The following is a 26189-nucleotide window of genomic DNA, read 5'->3' on the forward strand; positions in this document are numbered from 1 at the left end:
GTTTAAAAATTCTTAGTATTAAGTTCTTGCGGATTCGATACTGTTCGCTTATACATAATTCATATTTATTAGTTTTTAATAAATTACTTTTAATAATTTTAATACCTATCAATATAGCTTAGAGAAAACTATGCTATACTAATATAGAAGAAAAACATGTATATTCACGACTTACTTCATATATCAACTCTGATTTGCAAGAAAGAAATAAAATTTAAAATCCACCCCATTTAAAAATGAGAAAACTCTTTTTTTTTTTTTTCGTAAGTGGATGATATAATAGTTGGCATTTATCCTAAATGAGTTGAGGACGCTTTGAAACAGAAAATAGTAAATGCAGCCAAAGGCCTTGAGGAAAAAGAAAAGGAAGGGATCAAGAAAAAAACTGTAGTTTTTATATAAGCCAACTCAATTCAAGGTTTATAGAACCTCTAACTATAATTACTCATAAACTATTGTGAGAACATTCAGAGAAAAAAAAGTAAAAAAAACATGTTACAAGTGAAGATCATTGTGCAACAATCCTTTTCTAAAAATTTACAAAGTTATAAATAGTTCTGTTCTCAAGTTGTGTTGAAAGTAATTACTGTATTTTGAAATTTACACATTGTCCAGTGTCTTGCCATATCTAGTATTTCATTTTTTTTTTTATCAATTTGAATTTTTCTTCTTAAAACAATATGCATGCTTGAATTTCAATTAAAACTGAATCATAGTTCCTTGGATGCTTTATTTGTTTCATATAAAATATTATCCATAAAAACTTGTGTATTTTTTCACACTTGAAATGTTAAAAAAATTAATTAATAAAAAATATTTTTATAGTAAAAGAGGGAAGTTAAATTTTTTATTCTTTTATTATTTAAATTATAATAAAGTAATAAAAAGTAAATTATTATATTAAAAATATTTTTTATAAAAATAATTTTTAAACACATGCTATTTTCCACAAGTAAACCAAGATTAAATTGATGATTATAATTTGCAGCAACACGCCTGAATCAGAAGTGTAGCCAATGCAAACATCAACAACTGTGATACAAGTAAGGGGCAGTTGTAGACAGTCCTTAGTTTTGATTAAAGGTTAAAAATAAAGAGATTACGGTTTAAATTCACCCTCCTACTGTATAATATATTAAACTAATTTGCACTGTCAATACAATTGCATTATCATTCATCCAATATCCAACTGATAATACATAATATATTATTCACGGTGATAATAATTATGTATTTGAAAATCATGAGATTTTGAATAATTTAAGTTAATAAATAGTAAATAAAAGCAACGTCAACTGGTGCGCGACATGCGTACGATAGCAAAACAGGACAACCAACCAAAATGGAAGAGTAGCAGTAAAGAGGTGGTTCATCCGCCGCACTTTGATAACTCCGCCTCGTTCTAACTCTCAACGGATTTCTCAAAGAGCTTCAATGATTAATTAACAGTTAAACCCCACAAAAACTCTCCCATTGCCTCTTCCATTTTATCCTCCTTACCTCGGATCTTCTTCTCAAATAGCTTTCCGCACTACAGAAATCAAAATGCAGTCTTCATTTTCGCTCTCGTTCTCTCAGCCCACTACAGTTCCCAGATCAAATCACACCTTCGATTCCCTCCCTTTTGCTCCCTCTAAGCCTATAAATCTCCGTTTCTGTGGTCTGAGAAGGGAGACCTTAGGTTTCTTTTCTCTCTCTCGGTCTCACTCTTGTCGAGGACTTCAGCTTCCCTCTCCAACTCGCTCAAAAACAATTTCAGCTTCCCTCGCTGATAATGGAAGCACTCCAAAGTCGTTCGATTACGATTTGGTCATTATCGGAGCTGGTGTTGGTGGTCACGGGGCTGCACTTCATGCCGTCGAGAAGGTATTCTTAACGCCTAGCTTGCTCGCGCTTTTGAACTTAGATCATCTGTGAACTTTAGTTTGCGCTAGTTAGAATTTTTAGCTGAAAGAGTTGACTAAATGTTGACACAAGTTGAACTTTTTAATAATTTGATTTAGTAGCTTGGAATCTCGAATTAACCAATTTGCGGAGCTCAGTGACAAATATTGAAGACGTCACTGAATTGATAATTATAGCATAGGATGAAACTTGGCTGGTAATAAAAGATAGCTTTTAGTTGGATTTTATTGTATGAAAATGGGTATGAATTTAAAGTACCATAAATACAGGGTCTGAAGACCGCTATCATTGAGGGAGATGTGGTGGGCGGCACGTGCGTAAACAGAGGATGTGTTCCTTCAAAAGCTCTTCTGGCTGTCAGTGGTCGGATGCGTGAACTTCAGAGTGAGCATCATTTGAAAGCTTTGGGTCTGCAGGTAATGGGATTTATTTATCACATTTGCTGCTTTAAAAACACGCTCAATCTGGAACGAAAAGGAAGAAGACAATATGTACCAAGCATACATTCTTCATTTGTTTAATTTTTTTATTACTTTCCTTCACCTAATGCTTTTAGCATTCTGCATTTGAAGAACAAAACCTTATATTTAGTTTACTATGCAAACACGTAAAATATTTGTCAAAGCTTTGTTTACGGCACTGTTCTTTTCCCTCATAGGTTTCAGCAGCAGGATATGACAGACAGGGAGTTGCTGACCACGCAAATAACCTTGCTTCGAAAATTCGTAACAATTTAACAAATTCATTAAAGGCACTAGGCGTAGACATATTGACTGGTGTTGGCACAATTCTGGTGAGTTACATTTTACTTGTACAGAATTGGTGGGACTACAACATACATTTTAATAAATCACTTGTGATTTGAATATTCGTATAATATAATATGTCATCTCACTTTTATGCTATGTTAATTTTGATATGCACTAGAAATTATTTTTTCGATGTGATTTTCATTTCTTCATTCAGGGCCCACAAAAAGTGAAATATGGGAAAGCTGGGTTCCCTGAGACCATAGTGACTGCAAAAGATATAATTATAGCTACTGGTTCTGTTCCTTTTGTCCCCAAGGGCATTGAAGTTGATGGTAAGAATTTACGGTCTTTTGTCAGTCTTATATTAGATGCTTGCTGCCTGCACTTTTCCTCTTATCATGTTAATTAATAGTTGGGAATTCAGAATGTTCGAAATTCTGGGGAATTGCTTTTAGAAATTCTATATCCTTTATTGGCAGATATGGACTTAAACATTTTGATTTTGTATCTGCTCTGGTACGACTACCTCTAAATTAATTCGATATGATTAAGAGGTACTTGGTTCAAGCATAACAAAAATAGGATTAATCTTGTTCAGTTGCTTGTGTATTCAGGAGATAACATGTTATGTTATGAACAATTCTTTGAGCTTATGTTTAGGCATTACCATTTAACGAAAGGCTGTTATGATTTTATCACTTAGTAGTGGGATTTGCTGGGCCATAACCCCAAATAGTAAAGAGGACTTAGCTTCATAAGAATAATTCACAACCAGTCTAGAGGATAATACTGCTTGGGGAAATCGGGTTATCTGTCTAATGATCCTAGAGTTCATTTTCAAGTACATTGATGTAATTGTCTGCAATGTCTGGCTTTTTTTGCTTGTTAGTATTCTAATTCAACAATAATGACCTGCAGGGAAGACTGTAATTACAAGTGACCATGCACTCAAACTGGAGTTTGTTCCTGATTGGATTGTAATTGTAGGAAGCGGTTATATTGGTCTAGAATTCAGCGATGTATATACTGCACTTGGAAGTGAGGTAGCATCTAATAACTTGTCATTTTCTCTATATTTTATTATTGGAAAGAATTGTCTTGGATAGTCAATCGGGGAAAATTAGTATATAACTTGAAAAGAATGACCTCATCTGTATTATATTTTCCTGCCAGTGGTGCCTAACTTGGCATTGTTGATCAATATAGAAGGTTTCTAATTAGGAGGATTTAGATTTTTTGGATACTAATTAGGCTTGATTACAAAGATTTTATTCTTATTATAAATATTCCTAATTTAGATTGATTATTTGTGTATAAATACTCAAATCTTGTAAAGATTAATTCGATTGGAATAGAATAAAAAATTATTTCCAAAATTCTTCATAGTATCAGAGCCTAAGCTTGATTTAGAGTTCTAATTCAATTTTGAATTTCCAAAACCCTAAGCAACCAAATTTGGTACTCTCATATCTAGGCCTTTTTTCTTTCATCACCGCCACTTTGAGAAGGATCACGGCCTCCTCGCCGGCCATCCGTTCGTCTCTGGTGCATCATCTGCTGGTGCGTGACCCTCATGCGCCACTCATTGCCGATGCGTGACCCCATTTTCGGCAAGGATCTTCACGTCTGACTGCCACCGTTGACCTTGGGTTTCTGTTTCCAGCCTTCTACTACTGTTCCTTTCCCTATTGGGAGTTGGTTAGGTATTTATGTGGTGTGGGTGTGGGCAGCCTCCTTTTATCCTCTTTTAGGGTATTTTTTTGGCTTTGTTGCTGCAAGGATTTTTTTTATTGAAGTTGGGTGTTGACTGAGTATTCGATTTAGTTGGACAACCTCTTGTCATTGTTTTGTTCGCTTTATTGCTATCTTCTAACATGTCATCTCCATGAATTATTGATTCTGGTGCAAATAGACATATGACAGCCTCTTCTAAAAGCTTCCTTAATTATCTTCCATGTCTACAAAAGGACATAGTCAGAATAGCCGATAGTTCTTTTGTTTCTGTCTCTAAAACTGAATCGATTGTTTGTACTTTCAATATTATGCTATCCTCTGTTCTTCATGTTTCTCATTTACCTATTAATCTTTTATCTGTCAGTACTTTTACCAAAACTCTTAACTGTAAAATTAATTTTTTTCCTGACCATTATATTATTCAGGACCTTCAAACTAGGAAGAGGATTGGCAATGATAGACTGCACGATGGCTTATATATGTTGAAAGTGAATCTAAGATTGAATTCACCTCGGCTCTTTTTGAAAGAAATCAGGATGTCAACTAGTAAATCATACTGTGGCATCGACTGCTAGGACAACCATCTTTCTTTATTTTAGAGAAACTTTATCCTCATTTATTTTCCAAGGCTTAGTATGATTCTTTAGTTTGTGATACTTGTGAGTAGCTAAGTGTACAACAACCTCTTATCCCTCAAGTAACAATAGGAGTACGATTCCTTTTGTGACCATCCATTTTGATGTTTGGAAACCTATTCAAATGGCCTCACTGTTTGATAATCGTTGGTTTATTTCTTTTATTGATTGCTGCACTCGCATGACTTGGGTTTATTTGATAAAGGCAAAAAGTGATATATTTTTTTGCTTTCAATCTTTTCACAATATGGTTTGTACTCAATTTGATACTAAGGTAAAAGTTCTAAGAACTGATAATGGCACAGAGTACATGAATGGACATTTTTTTGCTTATTTGGAGTCTAATAGGATAGTATATCAAATTAGTTGTCCTTGCACTAATGCTCAAAATGGTGTTGTTGAAGAAAAAATACACCTGTTGGAAGTAGACGATCTCTTCTTTTCACCTTTTCACCATGAACCTTCCAAAAACCTATTGAGGAGATGCAGTCTTAGCCGCAGCTTGTCTCATTAATAGAATGTCTCTCAAAACTCATGTCTTTAAAGGCCTTTTAGAAGTGCTATAAGAGAAAATGCTTATACTATTCCAACAAATGTGTTTGGATACATGTGTTTTCTTCATACTAGGACAGGTGGGAAGCTCAATCCAAAGGCTTTTAAATGTGTGTTTGTTGGGTATTCTTTCACACATAAGGGTTACAAGTGTTATCACCCTTTATCTAATTTATCAGTATGGATGTTACGTTTAGAGAGACTGAACTTTACTTCAGTACTATCTCATCACCTTTTCAGAGAGAGAACAATAAGAAAGAAGAGATGATTCTTAGTTCTATAACTCTAGAGCATTTTACTCTAGAGAAAACTACTATACAGGGGAGACTATTAGTGATCAGGAAAAGATAATTGGCATTTGGATAAACAAGATTTTAAGAGATACTCAAGAAGAGACACAATAGAAGCAGAAAAAGCCATCGTGCAGCCTACTCAGTATCATGAATCTTTCTTTTCTCTATCTGGTGAGTTATTCCTAAACCTTGAGCCCATTAATGATTTAAATAAACCAATTGCTCAAAGAAAAGGAGTTAGGTCTTGCACAAAGCATTCTATTTCTAACTTTTTCTCTTGGATCAATTGAAAAATTCAAGGTCAGACTAATTGCCAAGGGATACACTTAAAACCTATGGAGTGTATTACCTGGAGACATTTGCGACCTTGCGCTGCAAATCTTGACTGGGACCTACAACAATTTGATGTGAAAAATGCATTCTTTCATGGAGATATGAAGGAGGAAGTGTATATGGAAATTTCTCTTGGATTTGCTAATGAAAAAACACAAGAAAAGTTTTGCACGCTAAAGAAGACTTTGTATAGGTTGAAGTAGCCACTCAGAGTTTGGTTTAATTGATTCAGTGGAGTTATGATTTCCTTTGGCTATCAACAGAGCAATGTTGATCATATCCTATTTATCAGGCATTACAATGATAAAATTACTTTTCTCATAGTCTATGTTGATGACATAGTAATGACACGAGATGACATTAAAGAGATGACTCAGTTGAAAAAGCTTTTGGTTCAAGAGTTCAAAATTAAAGAATTAGGAAACTTCAATATTTCTTGAGAATTGAGGTTGTCGGATCAAAGAAAAGAATTTTTATTTCTCAGAAAAAATACATTCTAAATTTTTTGGAAGAAATTGGTATGTTAGACTGCAAACCAGCAGAAACTCCAATTGAGAGCAATCACAAACTACATGCAGGAATTGGTGAATCAGTGGATATTGGTAGATATTAGAGGTTGGTAGGCAGACTGACGTATCTTTTGCATACTCGACCAGACATAACATATGCAGTCAGTCAGTTTATGCATAATCCTCGTGAGTCTCACATGCAAGCTGTTTTTCGCATTTTGAGATGCTTGAAATTTGCTCCTAGAAAAAATGTTCTATTCTTTAAACACAGCCATCTTTACATAAATGCATTCAAAAATGCAGATTGGGCTAGATCCCTTGATGATAGGAGATCGACTAGTGGTTACCGCACACTTGTGAGAGAAATCTTGTCACTTGAAAAAATAAAAACAAAAGTATTGTTACTCAATTAAGTGTTGAGACGGAATATAGAGCGATGGTACGAGGTGTTTGTGAACTCCTATGATTGCAAAGATTGTTGGAAGAATTGAAACTATTGGAGAGGGACAAACTCCCTTTGTACTGTGATAAAAAAGCTGCCATCAGTATAATTCACAATCTGATTCAACATGACCGAATGAAGTATATAGAGATTGATCAACACTTTGTTAAAGAAAAGTTAATAAATATTGTTTTGAAATTAGATCATGTGACTTTCGATAAACAACTAGCTGATGTGTTTACCGAAGGGCTCAACAACAAAACCTATCACATTTTGGTTTGCAAGTTGCGCATGTGTGATGTTAAATTTGGCCCAGGCCTAACTCACCCCAAAAGCTAGCTCAAGGGGGAGGAGTGCCTATAGCCCATAAGGGGCACATTACCCCTTTACACAACCGATGTGGGATTCAACACACCCCCTCACGACCAAAATTTTTACTGGTGCGTGGCACATTTATGAGGCGCCCAACATCGGATGGGGAGGCTCTGATACCATGTTAAATTTGGGCCAGGCCTAACTCACCCCAAAAGCTAGCTCGAGGGGGAGGAGTGCCTATAGCCCATATAAGGGGCACATTACCCCTTTCCACAACTGATGTGTGATTCAACATGTGATATCTATACACCAACTTGAGGGGAGCGTTGACTAACATGGTAGGTTTCTAATTAGGAGGATTCAGATTTTTGGGATCCTATTTAATTTCTGATTTAGGTTGATTCTTTGTATATAAATACTCAAATCTTATAAAGATCAATTCAATTGGAATAAAATAAAAAATTCATTCCAAAATACTTAGGTATTGAAGATGCTTACATTCCTTTTGATGCGTGATATGTGTATCTTGAATGACTGGCCCAAGATTCCATGTTTATTTTACATGAAGTTTCTTGGCTCCGGCTGACTTATATGGCATCTAATTTTAAAAGCTTTCACTTCACAATCCAATTAAATACTTACAGTTTAAACCTTCAAAGCAGTTTACACTTAACTGCTGCACAGTAGGTAAATGGTTGATCTTATAGCTTATGCTCTCAGTTTGCAGTAAAACTTGCATATACCAGGTGTTTCACTTGATACTTCATATCATATATAGCTCAAAGTGAACCAAGGAAATTTTTTTTTTTTCTGTTTTCCTTTGAGACTTGCATATCTATTAAAATATGATTTTCTTTCTAGAAACAAATGAACTAGGCTAATGTATAACTTGTCTACCTTGATCAATGCCACTAGTTGGCATGGCATTGCTCAAATTTCGTTTTCTTAATATATCTAGACTTTTTTCAAAAGGTAATCACGGTAATCAAGTGGGCTTTTGTAGGTCACCTTTGTCGAAGCTCTAGATCAGCTTATGCCTGGCTTTGATCCTGAGATTGGGAAGTTGGCTCAAAGAGTACTAATAAATCCAAGGAAAATTGACTTTCATACTGGAGTATTTGCAAGCAAGGTAATTAAAAATTTCATATTTGTATGCTTTTTTATAGATTTGTGATGTGTCAATATGTTTCATTGATGCCCTTTCCTTCTCTTAATCATTTAATTGGGCACATTGCATTTATCTTTTTCTGTATTTATTTATATAGATCACTCCAGCAAAGGATGGGAAACCTGTCACTATTGAGCTTATTGATGCCAAGACCAAGGAACACAGAGATACTTTGGAGGTAATTTGAGTTGTGCGAAATCTAGAAGTTTGAGTGTTGATGCTGATAAGAATATCTATCGGTGACTTATGAAGTGAAAGCATGTTGTTAGTTCCTTCTACTTCTAATAATGTGAGTGGAAAGGACCACTGCTTAAATTTGTTAATCTCCACCAGAAATGTTGATTTGCTTCTGTCCATCCTTAAAATTATTGTATGACTGGTTGAAACAAACTTGGTCAATGAACTTACATATCCTGTTTTTAGGAACTTAAGGTGGTTAATATGAAAATGGACCTTCTTTTTATTTGTCTAAACAAGGCAAGTTCAAGTTTATATTTTGGTATTTCTTCATATTAATTCACCACCACCTGAGGAGAGTTATACCTGGGTGGCAGGAATTATCTAAAACTGGAATCTTTGTGGTTTCTGCTTTATTATCGGCACACTTAGCAAGTCAGATATGTAACATCGACCTTATATAAACATTAAAACTATGTGCTGTAGTTCTTTTTCTAATGTGTTATAATCTTATATATATGTCCGTGGCATCAGATATAACTTTGGCTTTGCTTTGGCTGTAGGTAGATGCAGCTTTAATTGCAACTGGAAGAGCTCCATTCACAAATGGTCTTGGCTTGGAGAATGTATATACCCTTTATTAACAATAAAGTGGATGAGATTAGGTAGCTTGTATCTGAAAGAATAAATACTTCTTATTCGTTTTCTCTTATGTACACAGGTCAATGTGGTGACACGTGGTTTTGTCCCTGTTGACGAGTGTATGCGTGTTATTGATGCTCATGGAAATCTGGTTTGTTTGATAATTTCCTTATGCGCACATTTTGGCTAATGCCTTTTGTTTTTAAATACTAACACTTGAATTTGTCATAATAACCGCAAGGTGCCTCACTTGTATTGTATTGGTGATGCAAATGGTAAAATGATGCTTGCTCATGCAGCCAGTGCTCAAGGAATTTCAGGTTAATTCTAAATGGTTATGTTGCTTGTGACTTCAAAATCTGGTGCTTCTTTTAATCCATTTTACATTTTTCATGTACATAGTGGTTGAACAAGTCACTGGAAGAGATCATGTGCTAAATCATTTAAGCATTCCGGCAGCTTGTTTCACTCACCCTGAAATCAGTATGGTTGGATTGACAGAGGTGCGCTCATCTTTCTATTTCCTTTTCATTGTCTAATTCAAAGAAGAGTTCTCATTTTGCTTTGGAAACATCGTTTAACTGAACATTACATTCTCAGCCTCAAGCAAGGGAAAAAGCTGAAACAGAAGGATTTGAAGTAAGTGTTGCCAAGACAAGTTTTAAGGCCAACACTAAGGCCCTTGCAGAAAATGAAGGAGAGGGACTTGCCAAGGTTATATTCCTCAATTGTTTTCCTCCATCCTCTGCAAACACCAGTCAGATTGGCTTCCTGTTGTTGTCTTCTTGAAATAAATAGCTAGTAGTCATCTTTATAAAGATATTCCTTGGAAGTTTATTGGTATACAAATTATTTAATAGTTATCTACTTTTGTTGATATAGTTAGATTTCCTTGGGTGCTTCATTGTCACTCTTTTTTGTTTCCTCATTCATCATGCAGTTGATATACAGACCTGACACTGGAGAGATACTCGGAGTCCATATTTTTGGGTTGCATGCTGCTGATCTCATTCATGAAGCATCCAATGCTATAGCTTTGGGGACTCGTATTCAGGCAGGTGTTCTTGACCAAAAGTGCCACGTTCTCTTACCTGAGATTGCTAATTATGCGAGAGCTTTTGCAATGAACTGCTTGAGGACTAAGAAGAGTATTCATATGCGCAACTTTGTTTCCTTCATAAACCATACTCTTTTCTATTGCTTGTCATTCAAATCCTGCATGTTCTCCACGGGCTGTCATTTTTGTGTCAATATATATTATCCATCTGCCCTAGCCCTAGTCCCATTCTTTTTGGGGAAAAAATGAAGTGCATATCATATTCTTGCTAATTATTTTGGCCTAGTGCAGGATATAAAATTTGCTGTTCATGCACATCCAACTCTGTCCGAAGTACTTGATGAACTTTTTAAATCAGCAAAGGTCAGTTTCTCATCTGACATTCACTTCTAATATCACATCAACCATCACTATAGTTGTCTTCCTTGTGTTTCATTCATGCAAATGGAAAATGGAAACTGATAGAAGGCAAATTTCTTGGTTATGATACTGATTGAGAGGCTTGGCTTGGCTTAGTGGTTATGAACCTAATATATCCACACCCAGCTTTGGATGGAAAATTGCTGAATTTCGACACTGCATATATTACCGATACAAATATCTGATTGGATTGAACTAATTTCTTTCCACAAAATGCATTTTGTACTACTGTTATCTAATTCCCCAGTCCTCATATTATTCACACACATTTGTTGCATATATTTGTTTAGCTGAAGACAGCACCATCATGTTCAAGCTAGTGACAGAAGTTCCTAATTTATGGGGACAGGTTGAAGCTCGTGTTTCAAGCCAAGTGAGTGAACCAGTTGCAGTATAGGCATCTCAATACTAATGGTACAAAATTTTGAAGAAATATGCTTGTGTTAAAAGGGCCAAGGAACTATATGCTACCAGGCAAGACAACTCGACAAATTTGCAACGCTGTTAGAAGAAACTTCATCAAAAAATTTTTTTACCATTTTCTTGGCGGTCGTTGGGATGGGATCTCTTTTGGGTTGTTGCTAATTCCATTTAAATGCAACTCCAGTTCTTAGGTATTTAAGTGTAAAATTCATTTCATGCTATAATTTGGACAATGAGACTCCACATGAGTTCTTAATAGTCTTGTTTTAATGTCATAATGTTGGAGCAGTACAGTGAACAATTTTGATTTTAATTTAGATCATTTTTTTTAAAATATAAAAGCAGATTTTGTTTTAAAAATAAATAAAAAAAAACGTGCAAAGAGCAGCATTAAACAAAACTTTTTATATTGAAAAAAAAAAAACCTCTATATTGCAAACCACAACGGTTGTCCAAAACAACACAATACAAGACCAGCATATAATTTTCACTGGTAGTTCCTCATCTTTCTTGTGACTTTCAACTCGTAATTTTTAATTTTTTTCTTAAAATTTCTTGAATTTTAATTTACATATTAAAAAACTCTTTAGTAACTCTTCCTATCTTTAGTTGCTAACATGGCACGTTTATGTGGAAATAACATATTCTCTCTCTTCCATAAAAATAACCCATCACCTGCACTCCTTTCTCCTCCATGCAAATATAATCTCTTCTCCATAAATATTTTCCCGTCACCTACTAATTCACTTCTCTCTCTTTAAAACCACTAATCACTATTATCAATGGAGTAAACTAAAGCACAAATGAAAGAGAAGAATATGTAGACCACAATTAGCTGCGAGAAAGAGAAGGAAGTTTTGGTCATCTATTAACAGTGAATGGCGAAGATGTGGCAAGGTTGTTCCAAAGTCTACAGTTGTTTAGATAAATGAAGTTTAAAAATGTGAGCTCATATGAACTCGTTCTTGTGACAACACTTTCAACTTGTGTTCATATAGAAGATTTTGGGTTTGATAGAGCCATTCATGGCTTGATCAGGAGATATGGAATGATCATTGATGGGTTTTTTGGGAAGTAAAATGTGAGAACCGAATGAAGCATTTATAGTATTTGAGACGTTGCATTGTAGAAATATTGCATCATGGAATTCAATGTTGAATGGTTTTTGCCGAAGTGGAGACGTTAATAAAGCACAAAGCTTTTTCAATAACATTCCAAAGAAGATATAGTTTCTTGAATCCACGGACAGTTTGAAATGGTTCATATTTTTTTCAGATTTGAATAAAAGATTTGAGATCTATTTTTAAAATGAGATTTTTTATCCAGTTCGTTTTAAGATTTAATTCGCGTAAATTTAACTGGACGGATCCGCAAGTTATCCAATTTAAAAAATATTAAAACAACATCATTTTATTCATTAATTTTATTTTTTTATAAATAAAAATCAAAATTTGAATGGCAACTAAATGATAAAAGATATATCAATTTTTAAATAAAATTTAGATGTTATTAATTTAAAAAAAATATGTATTTATAGTTTTTAATAAGTTTATTTTGTTATTTAAAGGTTCTTAATAAATTTTATTTAGATTTTTTTAAGAAACATATGAAGTTAAAATTTATTTATCGATTATAATATTTTTCTTCATTTATAATATTTTTCTTCATTTATCGTTTTTGAATAGTTTGAATTTAATTAATTTTTTAAATTTTAATTTAAATATTTTCTTATATAAAAAGCTGTTCACGCCTGTCCATGGACCTGCTGTGGACCAGGTCTAAATATTAAAAAGCTGCTTTTCATGGGGTTTTTTGATTGGGTCTATTTGAGATTGAGTTTGCGTGGATCGAGTCGGCTGTGCTGGTCAATTAGTCCATTTTAACAGCATTAGTTTTTTAAAACATAACGTACAATTTTTACGTGAAGCTTGACAGATGAGTATTACTCCTGTACTGATAAATGATGACTCAAAAATTTGGTTGTATGTAATGAGCAAATAAAGTTATTCAATGACCCATTAGTACAAATAAAAACAAGAACACGAATAAGCTTACATCATAATCATAAGAGAGATTTGTCACCAAAGAAAACTACAAAATCTAATTTCATATTTCCCGTATGGGCAGTTGGGTACTCCGACCTTTGATTTAGCCTCCTAGGAAAGGAATAAGTATTGCTTGTATTAGCATCAAAACTGGGAATCAACTTATAGAAATTTGCAAAGCTTATAATCAATAGCATAATACTTGTTTGAATTTTATATCAAGTCAAAAAATTTGTAAAGTTTGCATATTTATACAATAACTCTTGCCATATTTTTATGGGCTGAGAAGGATTCTATGGGCTGAGAGGAAATAGCTGAGAAGGATTCTATGGGCAAAACACATCCCAATAAACGTGCCATGTTGTTATTTGTGCGAGTTTGTTCAACCACCGAGAGAGAAATGTAAAAAAATACAAATAAAACATTTAATAGATAAAAAAGTACACTTCTTATAAGAGAACTCAAATTAAAGATGAATGACCAAATTGAAAGTGACGGTGAAAATAAGAGATTACTGATGAAATCTAAAGAAGCCCAACTCTAAGAAATGTCTGGAAGGCACCGAAACAAGCCTCCACCGTTGGATCTAAGGTATGTTTGACGCTGATTGGATTTAAGGGATGTTTAACATTAGAGTTCAGAAAAGAGAATTTTTGAAAAAAACAGTACTATTTTAATTCCATTAAAAACAACAATTTAGAAAAATTTGTTGTCTTATATTAAAAATAATTTTTAATATTTTTTAATAAAATATTTTTTCAACGGTAAATTTAACAGTAATGTTAAACAAACCTTAATTGCGAGTTTGCAACAGCTGAAAACGTGAAGGTAGCAACATGAAAGGCAGTTGCACATCCAAGAAACCAAGACAACTAACCACGTCGAACCCAACCACCATATCCAGAATAGCCAAGAGCAGACACAAGAAGAAACCAGCAAAAACATTCAGAAACACAAATTGGTTTCCAAGTTTATTGAACTCACAGCAGTCGGCTACCAGAGGGAAAATTGATGTCATGAGAGACTTGCTTGTATCGCCAACCATTCTCAGATCCACAAAACAAACCTTCCGAAGAAAGCTTTAAACCTACACTTCACCACCCAAAACCATACATATATGCAAGGAAAAGGGTGGAGTGGAGAGAACAAACCTCTCCGCCAGAACCAAAAACTGCTTATATCTCAAAACACCTGCATCATCGTCGTCGTCGTTATTATTATGATTATTTAATCTCTGAATTTTAACAATTGTATCATTATAAAAAATTTAAAAATATTTACTTTTAAAAGTATAAAAATTGATAAAGACTAAAATATAATTTAATAATGATAGTCAAACTAAGCAAATGCAATTTTTTTTTGGCTCCCTTTCCAAGTCTTCGTTCACTTCATCGGTTTATAGAATTTCACAGGTTTGCGTGGTTGAAGTGATCTCATTTATTCTTTATTTTGACAAACTAAAAGCAACTATATTTATAAAGGAATGGATCAAATTTATGGCATCAATGAGATTATTTAAGTAATATCCAAATATGCTTTTATTATATTATCCTTTTTATCTTGTTAGGAACCCAATTATTCAGCAGCAAATGTGAATCAACTTATCTCAATCAAGGTCCATTAACAAATGATATAATTTAAACTTGAAAACTACTCGAAACGATTTCTAGATGGAAGGCGTAGATAAAATTACAGGTATCATCTCTCGCCACAGTCCATAGCCTTCCCAAACACTAGCTAAGTTGATTCTTCAATATGACTTGAGAAGATACAAGGGCAAGATCCGGTTTTCGACTGAGATAAACCACAATAAACAAAACATCTACTCTCACATGAATACAAAATCTTGATCTTCACACAAAGTAGTAATGGGACAAGTTAAGCAAATTTTACCTACGATTGAATATATACAGAACAAGCACATGCCAATTCTCTAGACCATCAGCTCTCCCCATAGCCAATCCTAGCCACTTGTCAACCATTGCATCCCAAATCATAACTCAAAACAAAAATGAATGGAATAACCAATTTCTGAATTTTTCCCATTCCATAATACAATTACTTCCTCATAACCAAGCAAGCATAACAAGGCAAAATATATAATAAAAAATACAAAATCGGATGGAAAGAAATGAAAGCATTAGCAATATGATCAGCCATAAGCTGCAATTTAAGGCCAGAAGGAAAGATAAAAAGCATTTCTTTAAAATGAAATCAAGAACAAGAATAGACCCACAAGTGTTAACAATCTTAAAACAAGTATCAGTAACAATTACCCAAAACAGAAATGGCTTTAACAGTATTGTCATTGAAGTAAAGCCCAACAAAGAACTACACTATTAAGATAAACCCTAACATGGACATAGGAAACAAAGAGCTCCATTACTCTTCCTCGGTGGCTGTCTCACCGCTCTTATTGTTATGCTTCTTGGCATACCTCTGGTTCCTCAAGAACTTGGGATCCATCTACGCACAACATCAGCAAGAAAGCAAGTTAATTGAAACAAAACCTATGGATATGAATAAAATAAGTGAAGAATATTAAAAACGGATCAGTTACCCCTTTGGTAGAGGTGTAGCGGTGCCTCTTAGGCTTCTTGATCCCATTCTTGTGGGCCTTGTAGGACTGGTTGTGAGCAGTATGATTCTTTGACTTGGCCATCTCTGCAACACAAATAATTAATTAAACAAAAAATTCTATTAATTCAGAATAAAAACCAAAGCTTTCCATAATAGCAACGATTCAAGTGTCAGGGTTACGACAGATGGAAGGAGAACCTGAGGGAGAGCAAGGAGGAGGGTGCGGCTCTGCTTCTGTCGCGGGATGTGAAAGATGGTCCGGCCTGTTGAGAAAGAAACCCTAAGTATGGACACCTTATATAAGTTCTCGGTGACAAAAATGCCCTTGGGCTGGCTTACAGGGTTGTCAGCTTGCAATGAATCCAAGTCTTGAATTGGGCTTGGCCTGCTCGACAAATGCAAAAATGATGTTTCCGCTGGTAGCCGGTAAGCATCTGGGAAACGCAAAAAACGACACAAAACACAGTCAATAAAAGAAATTATATATAATCTTACCTGACCTCTGAATTTACATTTTCCAATCCCTGCTCCTGTTTTGGTCTTTAGATCCCCAATTCCTCCTATATCAAATTTGTATACATCTGTGTCCCCATTGTGATACCGCTTTGGGAGTTACAAACCGAGCCTACAAAGAAGCATGTTTCTATTTGATTGGTTCTATGGAGTTCTTGCATCTCTTGGATTATGGCAAAAGGAGGCCAAGATTCTTTTCTTGGGGCTTGACAATGCCGGCAAGACTACCCTTCTTCACATGTTGAAAGATGAGGTTAAATAATATTTTCTTACGTTTTTAATGTGTTTTTCCCCTCCTTTTCTGCCCATGGATTATTGAATCTGGGATCTCTCTTGCAGAGACTGGTACAGCACCAGCCCACCCAACACCCAACATCGGAAGAGTTGAGCATAGGGAAGATCAAGTTCAAGGCTTTCGATTTAGGCGGTCACCAGATCGCTCGTCGTGTCTGGAAAGATTATTATGCTAAGGTGGTCATAGTATTCTGATTTGTCAATGCTTCTTATCTGTTAATCACTTTCAATATGCTTTCCTTAATGTTTCTTATGCATTTATGGCTTGATTATTTAGGATATATTCTTGCTTAACTCGATACAAGTGGATTTAGTGCATGACAGTCTGTGTAATTGTGTATATTTAACATCACTTTATGCAACTAATTGGACGCTTCATATTTCAGAAATGTATGATCAAGTGTTTATGTGGGTCTATGAGGATTCTATTGATTGAGGAATTCCATGATCTATTACGTTTGGAAATTAATTTTGTTCATTTTCGTGTTGTTAGATGCCTTGTAATTGTATTGTATTGTGGCTTCTGAGGTGTTAAGCTAGTAACTTATATTCCATTCATCATTGGTTGCTTCCTTCCATTTATCTCACTAAAAAGTTGTTGGCTGCTTCTAACTGGTTTCTTCACTCATATTCGGTGGAGTAAAGGTATTTGGACTGTGTGGCCATCTTCTTTCTTGTACTGTATTGATGTGGGATAGACCTGATTCTCAGCTGGATCGCTGCAGAAGATTATGCATCTGCATATTTTCTTGTTTTCTGGCAAGTTTAAATACATCTTAACTTATGGAAATGTAAACGAACACTGGGTTTCACATGTTTGCCAAAATACCTTTCGCAGTTTTGATTTCTTATCTGTGCATATTTCAAAATTTATTTCTGTTTGTTAAATTGTTTTAGAATACAAGTCATGCTTCTCTTATCATTTGTTGTGCCTTCATAATCCCAGATAAGCTTTCATTGTGTTATCTGATTCATGGGAGGCCAATATGGATGATGGAAGTTTCGCTGATAGCACCTTTTTTTCGGCTTTTACAAAGGTCTTTTAATAGTAGCTTTCCATATAAAACTTAGTTTATGGCCTCTACAAGTAATATGATTAAATTGTTTTCTGAAGGAATGATAACTTTGCAGTTTCGAATTTAATAAGATCTTCTGAAAACTTGGCACTGGGGTTATTTCTAATATCTTATGAAAAGTTTGAAGATCAAGTTGAAGTTTCCCTTTCACATCGTTGGTGATCATAGAGGAGAATTTTTTGTCAAGAAATGGAAAATAAAAATTGATTTTGGACTTACATCATCGGTAACCAATTTTACATTCACATTGTTGTCCCTCTTTGGAGCTATGGGATTAAAACATATCATTACCTGATTCATTTAATAGGTTTCTATTGCCCCAAAAGTTTCGAATTGTTTCTTGCGCCTGTTAATTCTTAAATCCCATGTGAAGCGCAATGGAATTCTAATTTATTATGCAGTTGTCATTCATCCAGAATTAGGATGTATGTAGTTTGCTTAATTCTTGTAGATAATATGTTATGTCAGATTGTGTAGAACCCAAGCAACATTTTTCTCCATGAGCAGGTGGATGCAGTGGTTTACCTGGTGGATGCATATGACAAGGAGAGGTTTGCAGAATCAAAAAAGGAATTGGATGCCCTCCTTTCAGATGAATCCCTGGCCAATGTTCCCTTTCTCATTCTTGGCAACAAGATTGACATTCCCTATGCAGCTTCTGAGGATGAGCTTCGTTATCACCTAGGGCTTACCAATTTCACAACTGGCAAGGGGAAGGTTAATCTGACAGACTCCAATGTTCGTCCCCTTGAAGTTTTCATGTGCAGTATCGTCCGCAAGATGGGATATGGCGATGGCTTCAAGTGGGTCTCTCAATACATCAAATAGGGTTTTGGAAATCATCTGGCCCTTGTACTCTTTGGGAGGTTTTGCTGTCATTTTTGCAGTATCTTACAACAATTAGATTGAAAATGGAATTATTGTTTGTGTTGGGTTAGATTGTTTTGAGGATTAACATCAGTAGAAACATTTGATTGATAACTCCAGCCATTGTTAAATTGGTGTTTATTGAACAACAAATCTGTGTGCAACGATTTGGTGGTAGATTATCTTTTGTGGATTAATAAGGTCATAATCATCGTTCAACTCCCAGTAATAGCTATTTTGGTTCATATTCCTGCCTACTGTTAGATCCTAATCTGAGTTTCCATGTTCTGCAATTTTTCTGATTGATCTCTGGCTTCAGCTTTCTAATCTGTTTTGTGCGTCTTACAGCCACCAACAATGAAGTGCAAGGAAAAACACATGCTTCACATTCCACCGCTTCACTTGGACGAAGTTCATCCGCCCAACTAATTCTATCAATTCTATCATAATCAGAAAATTGTATATTGACGAGTCATAAACGCACTTCTTTTCAAAAAAAAAAAAAAAATTACAGATCATTACGTAAGGCTTTTTTTAATATTTCTTTAAACAGTATGATAATTTAATAATAAAATAATAAATTTTAGTAATTTATACCTCTCTGCTTTTAGGCGAAGGTACGTTTTGACTACTATCCTGTTTGGAACTGAATTGAAACTAAAATCTGACTAATTTAATTTAAACTTAAAATTAAACCGATGAAGATTATTATTTTTATAATTAATCAGTTTGATTAGGAATATTTTGAGATACAGTAATTTTTTTAAATAAAATAAAAATAATCCTATAATTGATTCAATATCTTGAAAACCGTCGCTTGTCACTTTACCCCGCAATCAAGATGTGAAATCCGATTCTTCCCATCCGAGCCCTATTGTTTTTATGGGACGTCATCAGTGATGAAATCTAATAACTACTTGTGGGACCCAGCATTAATTCGCTGTAAGTTTTCTTCAGATGACATGATGCGTAAGTTACTGGAAAGAAGAGGTAATTTATACAGAGGTGAGATTTTGATTGTCCAGGCTGAAGTAGCTCAAAACATGTGCATTTTTCATTTATCAATTTGTAAGCTATAATCTATTGTCAAGGGCTTTCCCCCTTTTAATTTAGCAGTTGGTTCTTTTAAAAAAAAGAAAACCCATGATTTCTGCAATTCTGCTCATTCGAACGGAATGCTGCTCTGATATACTGTATAAACGCAAAATTAGGTAATGAAAAAGGTGAGTATTTTATTTTTTATTCACCTTATTTATTTTTAATTTCGTTATTCGTGTTATAAGATGATTAAGAGCGCTTTTTCTTTAAAAAAAAAAAATCTCATACTCTTTTTAAGAGTTTTTCAAGCAAAGGGGTTTCACCTTCACAAGCTTGTCCAACATACCATCGTTTGCTGTCTTTATAATTTTGGAGAACGGACCCTTTTTTCTCAATCTGGGCAATGAGGTTATCTTTGCATTTTCTGCCCCAGAGATGAATCGAGTCGCTACCTGGGCCTTAACTCAGTTCACTACCAGCAAGAGAAGAGTTGGCCACTTACCTCTGCTTGGTTATGGGTCAATTTCATCGCTCGATATTCTTCTTGTGCCTTCTTCGAACGAAACACCGAATAACTGCTCTCTCGACACGTCTTCAGCTTGGTTCCGGCTAGCTTGGTAGAAGTCTTTCTCTGCTTTGCTTTCCTGCCTATCTACATCTATTCAACAGGATCAACATGAAGCCCACTAAAGCCTCTTCGAATCAAAACCATGACTGAGCCAAAATCGTTTTAAACCGTAGTGTTTTTAAATTTAAATCATTTCGAATTGGGACCGTTTAAAATTGAAATGTGAAGCCGACACCGGCGCCGAACTGACCCTTGACTAGTTCTGAAGTCTATAGCTTAGATGAAGCCCATGTGAGACCAACTACACTGCAGATGGGCTCACTGGTTGGTTTCAGTGCGGCGATTGGCCCAAATTATTACTTTGCTTGCAATTGAAGAACAGAAAGCAAGCAAAAGCAGCTACTGCTGCCACCTCAGCTCTGAAAAATCTCTTCCTCCTAATGTGTTAGGCCTTCGCTTTCTATTCTTTTCACTCAACCAAAGCGATTCCAACCACCGTCTTTTAAATTCCTCATTCAATTTCTTTGCCACAACCACCAAGAGAAATCCAGCACCCCAGAACACATTCTTTGGTAGAACCCAAGATGGAGGCCAGAAATTGTGTTCTTGCCACAATGGCATTGTTAATATTAGTGGTAGCAGTAAATGGAGGTGATGATCAACCATCTTCGGTAAAGCCATTGGTGAAGATTGTGAAGGGCAAGAAGGTGTGCGACAAGGGATGGGAGTGTAAAGGCTTGTCTGCATATTGCTGCAACGACACTATTTCTGATTATTTCCAGACCTACCAGTTTGAGAACTTGTTTGCAAAGCGTAACACGCCTGTAGCTCATGCTGTTGGATTTTGGGACTACCATTCTTTTATAACTGCTGCTGCAGTTTACCAGCCTCATGGGTTTGGTACCACTGGAGGAAAACTCACGGGTCAGAAGGAAGTTGCTGCTTTCCTTGGGCATGTGGGCAGCAAAACTTCATGTAAGTTGAAAGATTTATGTTTCACTTTTACGTGTTCTTTTTTCCTTTTGGCTTTAATGTGAATTGATGATACTTGTTCTTCAATATATGAATTATAAGGGAATTGATGATGCTTGTTTTCAGGTGGCTATGGAGTGGCTACGGGAGGACCATTAGCCTGGGGCTTATGCTACAACAAAGAAATGAGCCCCAGCCAATCGTACTGTGATGACTATTATAAGTACACCTATCCATGCACTCCTGGAGTTTCGTACCACGGCAGAGGTGCCCTGCCTATCTATTGGTACGCGTCCTTTTTAACCGTATGATATGATGCCCGACTCCATGCTTCTTTTTCCCATTTAAATGCCCAATGCAAATAAGAAAGCTCCAAGATCTTAAGTTTTCTTGAGAAAAATGATTTTATGTCTCTCCCTTATTACTAGTATTTTCCTATGAAAGCCCCCGTCCCCCACAACCTTTAAGAGGAAAGTTGGAAGACTCCTTTCTTGTCTCTGTGTAATTGAGTGTGAAAAATAAAGTAATCTTCAGATTTATAGTTCACTCGTAGCTCTTCTGGAATTCTACCGTAGCCTAGACAAATACTTCACTAGATGCCCCCAAATCCTGAGAAGCATTCTCTTTCTCTTTTCTCACTAATGCTTCCGTCACAGGAACTACAACTATGGCAAGGCTGGGGAAGCCCTGAAGATTGATTTGCTGAATCATCCAGAATATATTGAAAACAATGCCACCCTAGCCTTCCAGGCTGCAATTTGGAAGTGGATGACTCCAGAAAAGAAGAATCAACCATCAGCTCATGATGTATTCGTGGGCAACTGGAAGCCTACAAAGAACGACACTTTATCCAAGAGGGTACCTGGCTTTGGCATCACCATGAATGTTCTTTATGGAGATCAGGTTTGTGGGAAAGGCGACGACGAATCAATGAACAATATCGTCTCTCACTACCTATATTACCTTGACCTGCTGGGTGTTGGCAGAGAGGAGGCAGGGCCTCATGAAGTGCTTAGCTGCGCCGAACAGGTCCCTTTCAATCAAGCTTCTTCCTCTTCATCATCTTCTTGAGTGATCGTAAATATTATGTAGCCTGTCCATGTTGAGTAGTTCCTCTGAAAGTGAAAAGATTTTAATAAGGGACAGGACAGGTATAGTTTTGAGGGTGTATAAGTTTCTGATGACAAGAAAGAATATGTTCAGTTCTTGTTTGGTTTGAATCTGCTATGCTCAGGCGTAAATTGAAACACTTGTGCCCTTCGTTTTTTACGTGCAAACCTTAAATTTTGTTATGCTTGAAACTTGTATATATCATGTGTTCTGATCATCAACATTTATTCACTACTAGAATTGTCCAATTTCAATTTCATATAATCATGTCAATAATGTGAGAGTTTGTTCTTAAAATTACTTTTGGCATTCAAAAGCTAACTCCAAGATATTATATCAAAGTCTCAATAATACATAAAAATATATATTTTTATGTGAATATATACATGTAATTTATATTTTTATATATCGATCAATTAAATTAAGATAAAATTAAAAAAAGAAACTTATTATTTAATATCTGAATATTATCATTATTACTAAATCAGTTCTTGTATTTTAAAAAATATATTAAAACGTTTTTATTTTTTTTTCTCGTCAACGAAATAGTCATTCCATCATTTTTTTCATTAAAAATAGATGAGAGATGAAAGAGAAATTTTTTAAAATCTGATTTTACTCTAAAATAAACTCCTTATTTAGTTTCTAAGTATTGCCATTATTAACAAGTGAGTTCCTACATTTTTAAAAATTTATTAAATTGTTTTTATTTTTTTTTAGATTTATTAAAACGTCCTTATTTTTTTTCAGATTCATTAAGATATTTTTATCTTTTTTTATATCTATTAAAATGTTCTTATTGTTTTTTTTCGTTAACAAAATAGTTCATTTTTTTTTTCCTAAAAAAAAAAACTAAAATGATGACGAAGAAAAAGAAGAAAATAAAAAAGGAGGGAAAGAAGGAGAAAGAGAAAAAGATGATAACAAAGAAGAATTGCCTCCTCAAAAAAAACATAAAAGAAGAAGAAGAGGAAGAATCGAAAAAGGAAAAGGAGAATGAAAAGGTTCAAGAGAAGAAAGAGGGTAATTTGGTATTTTATTGTATTTTTAACGATAAAAATAAATAGAAAAATTATTTCGTTGACGGATAAAAAAATTAAGAATATTTTAATAAATTTTTGAAAATATAAAGAATAAATTATAAATTTTTCGATTAGAAATGATATTTTATTAATTAAATTTTTTTTTTATTTTCCTTGGCGAAGTCCTTCCGGCTCCAATCTATTTATATATAAAAATAAAAAATAAAAAACACTAAGCAGCCTCAATCCAGAGAGTGAGGGACTGAAAACTCCCTTATTGGAGACTAAACAATGATATATAACAAAACAATAAAAATGAAAATGGAGAGAAAAAAAAGAAAAAGGAAACAAAGGACACAAAAGCAGGGACGGCCAGTGGCCTGACCTCTCCTCAAAAACGGTACGAAACTGAACTTTAGAGAAAGGCGTGAGCAAACGGCTTTTCTTTTCTTTTTTTTTTTAATTTTAAGATTGCGTCCTTTGTTATTATTATTATTATTTTAAGAAAAAGGCTTTGTTGTCATATAAAAAATTCCAAAAGCATTCAGGGTTCACGAGCGCTGCAGTTACTAAAATTCAGGAAAGTTTATGCACTAGTTAATTTAAACCGTTGAAATAGATAATCCAAAAAATATTTGTATTAAATTTAACATGATAAATCTTTTCCTCCTCCTGATTATGATAGATCTGGTTTTCTTCTGGTCCTTTCTTGCTGGGCTCCCTGGTGGATCTCTCCATATTTTTCCTGGTGAAGGGACCTGTAAGATAAGGAAAAATGGTCAGGGCCTACCGGGTGTGTCCCGGCAGAGGCCCTCCGACGCTCAAGTCAGATTTTATGGCTCAGAGTAGTATATTTAGGCAAGAGTTACAGAAAGAATAAAAATGGTGTCCAGGAAGGAAAAGGAAGAAGAAGAGAGCCCCCTCTGCGTGACCTTTACCGTGATATATATATCTGTCTCTCTGCCACAATACTAGCTGTCTTCTGCCACAATGCTAACTGTCTTTTGCCGCCTAGCTCCGTATGTACGGATGTGTCAGGCGCCTGCTCCATGCGTAACGGCCATTAATTCTCCTCTGATACGCATGCGGAAGGACCTACCAGCGGGACATCTTGGTCATTTTCCCCTTTCCGGGCTGGGTTGAATGGTAGGGCTGAAGTTGAGCCTGGAGAGGGCCTGATTACTGGGCCGAGAGGTTTGGGCCAGCTTGATTGAGGAGTCTAGGCGGAGTCCGGCCCTGTGACTGAGCGGGCTGGACCTGGCTCTCGAGGGGAATATTGAAGCTTTCGGATCATGGACTGTTTTCATGGGTCTGGCCTTTAGATCGGGGTGAAGAAATTCAGCGATTATCAATTGTCCCTTTATCTCCTCAGCAGTTATTTCATGACTGGTGAGGGGATAAATCTTTAAATTCTATTCATCAATTACCCTTTATCTCCTCAGCAGAGGACTCAACGTCATCATAACATATTAACTTGTGTAATATAATTTTTTATTAATATATGAAAATTACACATTCATCTGTTCGTGAAAAGTAATTTATATTTAGAAAAATATTCTTTGTAAAAAAAAATTTTGAAATATATTTAATTTTTTATTTTAATTAAAAAATATTTTTTATTAATTACTTTTTTAAATATTTAGAAAATTGTAAAAAATATTTTTCTATATTATATATGCCTTGCCAATGTCATGGAAGCACATTTCAACTTAACCATTATTTGATTTTGATTATTTTTTGTTATTATGAAATTTTATGCGCTAATACTATCAGCATTACTTCATGTAGCATGTTGTGGTGTTTTCCGGATTCTTCACTCAATAATTTAAATTGTAGAGTTGAGCCGCAAAGTCAAATTTGGCGACTTTAAAGAATAGTGCGGCTGGTTTATAATTGTTTTCTGTAAAAAATTGTTTCACATTTAACTTAAATTTTGAGAAATTTTAAATTTTGTTATTACTTTTAATTAATATATTTAAGATAGTAATTTTCAATGAAATAAGCGAAATATTTTGTAAAATTGTGTTTATTTAGCAAAAACGGTATGTTTGTCTCACATTATTTGAAAAATAAAAATAAATTTAAACTGACGGTAAAATAAAGGTTTTGACACGCGCATGAGGTGGATTAAGGTTCATAACAAGTCAGCCGTAAGTATTCAACTCTTTTTTCTCCCTATTAATCATAATCATAATCATAATCATAATCATAGTAAGAAATGGAAATAAGATTGTATTACTTGATTAGGCAAATTTCCCTCAAATTGGGAGTTGTTTGGCAGATCCATGTGAAACTGCCTTCCCCTTACCATAAGTTGGCCCCTTCTCTCTGGCACAAGTTTTTTATTTTTATTTTTTATTTATTAATTTAAAAGATGAATAAGAATAAAAAATAATTAATAAATTAGAGATAATATTCATTTTTTAATAATAAATATAAATATATCAAATTAAATAAATAAAAATAAAGATTTGAATTTAATATATCACCGGCGGGTGAAAAAACTCCAATAAATCTATTATTAATGACCATCAAATTTTACTTTTTCTTGATTTTATATTTAGATATAAAGAAGTGTCGAGAAAAATAAAAGATAATTGAAATTTTCCTTTGTCTAAAATTGTAAAACAAAGTTTAGGAGTAAGAGTGTATTTTTATATAAATTATAATATTACATTCTGAAGCTGCTTCTTTTTCTTTTTTAAATATATAGGATAAAATTATAAAATCGTTATAATTTTTTTTTC

At 34.6% G+C, this 26189-nt stretch overlaps 4 protein-coding genes and 1 non-coding gene across 6 annotated transcripts; 4 read left to right on the top strand and 1 right to left on the bottom strand.

Moving 5' to 3' along the window:
- Positions 1–1294: 1294 nt before the first annotated feature.
- LOC110602122 (dihydrolipoyl dehydrogenase 2, chloroplastic) lies at positions 1295–11691 on the top strand. 2 transcript variants are annotated; one of them, XM_021739551.2, is made up of 15 exons: positions 1295–1866; positions 2175–2321; positions 2564–2698; positions 2872–2989; positions 3576–3700; positions 8474–8599; positions 8736–8816; positions 9379–9441; positions 9537–9608; positions 9699–9777; positions 9860–9960; positions 10058–10171; positions 10398–10511; positions 10806–10877; positions 11225–11691. In XM_021739551.2, exons 1-15 carry the CDS (start codon positions 1546–1548, stop codon positions 11252–11254), a joined length of 1698 nt encoding a protein of 565 aa, XP_021595243.1. In that variant the 5' UTR covers positions 1295–1545; the 3' UTR covers positions 11255–11691. The 2 variants fall into 2 exon arrangements, with proteins under 2 accessions (XP_021595243.1, XP_021595242.1); XM_021739550.2 differs by having other exon boundaries at positions 11284–11691.
- A 3894-nt stretch (positions 11692–15585) lies between these two features.
- LOC110601942 (60S ribosomal protein L29-1-like) lies at positions 15586–16333 on the bottom strand. Its single transcript, XM_021739354.2, has 3 exons — positions 16181–16333; positions 15963–16066; positions 15586–15868 (listed from the first exon to the last, which is right to left on the bottom strand). Exons 2-3 carry the CDS (start codon positions 16062–16064, stop codon positions 15785–15787), a joined length of 186 nt encoding a protein of 61 aa, XP_021595046.1. The 5' UTR covers positions 16065–16066; positions 16181–16333; the 3' UTR covers positions 15586–15784.
- A 100-nt stretch (positions 16334–16433) lies between these two features.
- Positions 16434–18977, top strand: LOC110601940 (GTP-binding protein SAR1A). The gene is made up of 3 exons (XM_021739352.2): positions 16434–16748; positions 16835–16966; positions 18373–18977. Exons 1-3 carry the CDS (start codon positions 16620–16622, stop codon positions 18691–18693), a joined length of 582 nt encoding a protein of 193 aa, XP_021595044.1. The 5' UTR covers positions 16434–16619; the 3' UTR covers positions 18694–18977.
- Positions 17729–17855, top strand: LOC122722032. The gene has a single exon (XR_006348883.1). It is a non-coding gene; the product is annotated as a small nucleolar RNA snoR83 (small nucleolar RNA).
- Positions 18978–20845: 1868 nt separating the features above from the next.
- On the top strand, positions 20846–22657 carry LOC110601114 (chitinase-like protein 2). Its single transcript, XM_021738129.2, has 3 exons — positions 20846–21313; positions 21437–21596; positions 21967–22657. The coding sequence occupies exons 1-3, from the start codon at positions 20923–20925 to the stop codon at positions 22379–22381; spliced, it is 966 nt and encodes a 321-aa protein (XP_021593821.1). The 5' UTR covers positions 20846–20922; the 3' UTR covers positions 22382–22657.
- Positions 22658–26189: the final 3532 nt, after the last annotated feature.

The sequence above is a fragment of the Manihot esculenta genome, chromosome 15 (genome assembly GCF_001659605.2).
Source record: "Manihot esculenta cultivar AM560-2 chromosome 15, M.esculenta_v8, whole genome shotgun sequence".
Classification (NCBI taxonomy): domain Eukaryota; kingdom Viridiplantae; phylum Streptophyta; class Magnoliopsida; order Malpighiales; family Euphorbiaceae; genus Manihot; species Manihot esculenta.

Bases quoted from the DNA above. Each gene is read 5' to 3' on its own strand.
- LOC110602122 (XM_021739550.2), top strand. From the start codon at position 1,546: ATGCAGTCTTCATTTTCGCTCTCGTTCTCTCAGCCCACTACAGTTCCC. The intron at 2,322-2,563 runs GTAATGGGATTT...TTTCCCTCATAG, and splicing joins TGAAAGCTTTGGGTCTGCAG to GTTTCAGCAGCAGGATATGA. The intron at 9,609-9,698 runs GTTTGTTTGATA...AATAACCGCAAG, and splicing joins TTGATGCTCATGGAAATCTG to GTGCCTCACTTGTATTGTAT.
- LOC110601942 (XM_021739354.2), bottom strand. From the start codon at position 16,064: ATGGCCAAGTCAAAGAATCATACTGCTCACAACCAGTCCTACAAGGCC. The intron at 15,869-15,962 runs GTAACTGATCCG...TGTTGTGCGTAG, and splicing joins GCTACACCTCTACCAAAGGG to ATGGATCCCAAGTTCTTGAG.
- LOC110601940 (XM_021739352.2), top strand. From the start codon at position 16,620: ATGTTTCTATTTGATTGGTTCTATGGAGTTCTTGCATCTCTTGGATTA. The intron at 16,749-16,834 runs GTTAAATAATAT...TCTCTCTTGCAG, and splicing joins TTCACATGTTGAAAGATGAG to AGACTGGTACAGCACCAGCC. The intron at 16,967-18,372 runs GTGGTCATAGTA...CTCCATGAGCAG, and splicing joins GGAAAGATTATTATGCTAAG to GTGGATGCAGTGGTTTACCT.
- LOC110601114 (XM_021738129.2), top strand. From the start codon at position 20,923: ATGGAGGCCAGAAATTGTGTTCTTGCCACAATGGCATTGTTAATATTA. The intron at 21,314-21,436 runs GTAAGTTGAAAG...GCTTGTTTTCAG, and splicing joins TGTGGGCAGCAAAACTTCAT to GTGGCTATGGAGTGGCTACG. The intron at 21,597-21,966 runs GTACGCGTCCTT...CTTCCGTCACAG, and splicing joins GGTGCCCTGCCTATCTATTG to GAACTACAACTATGGCAAGG.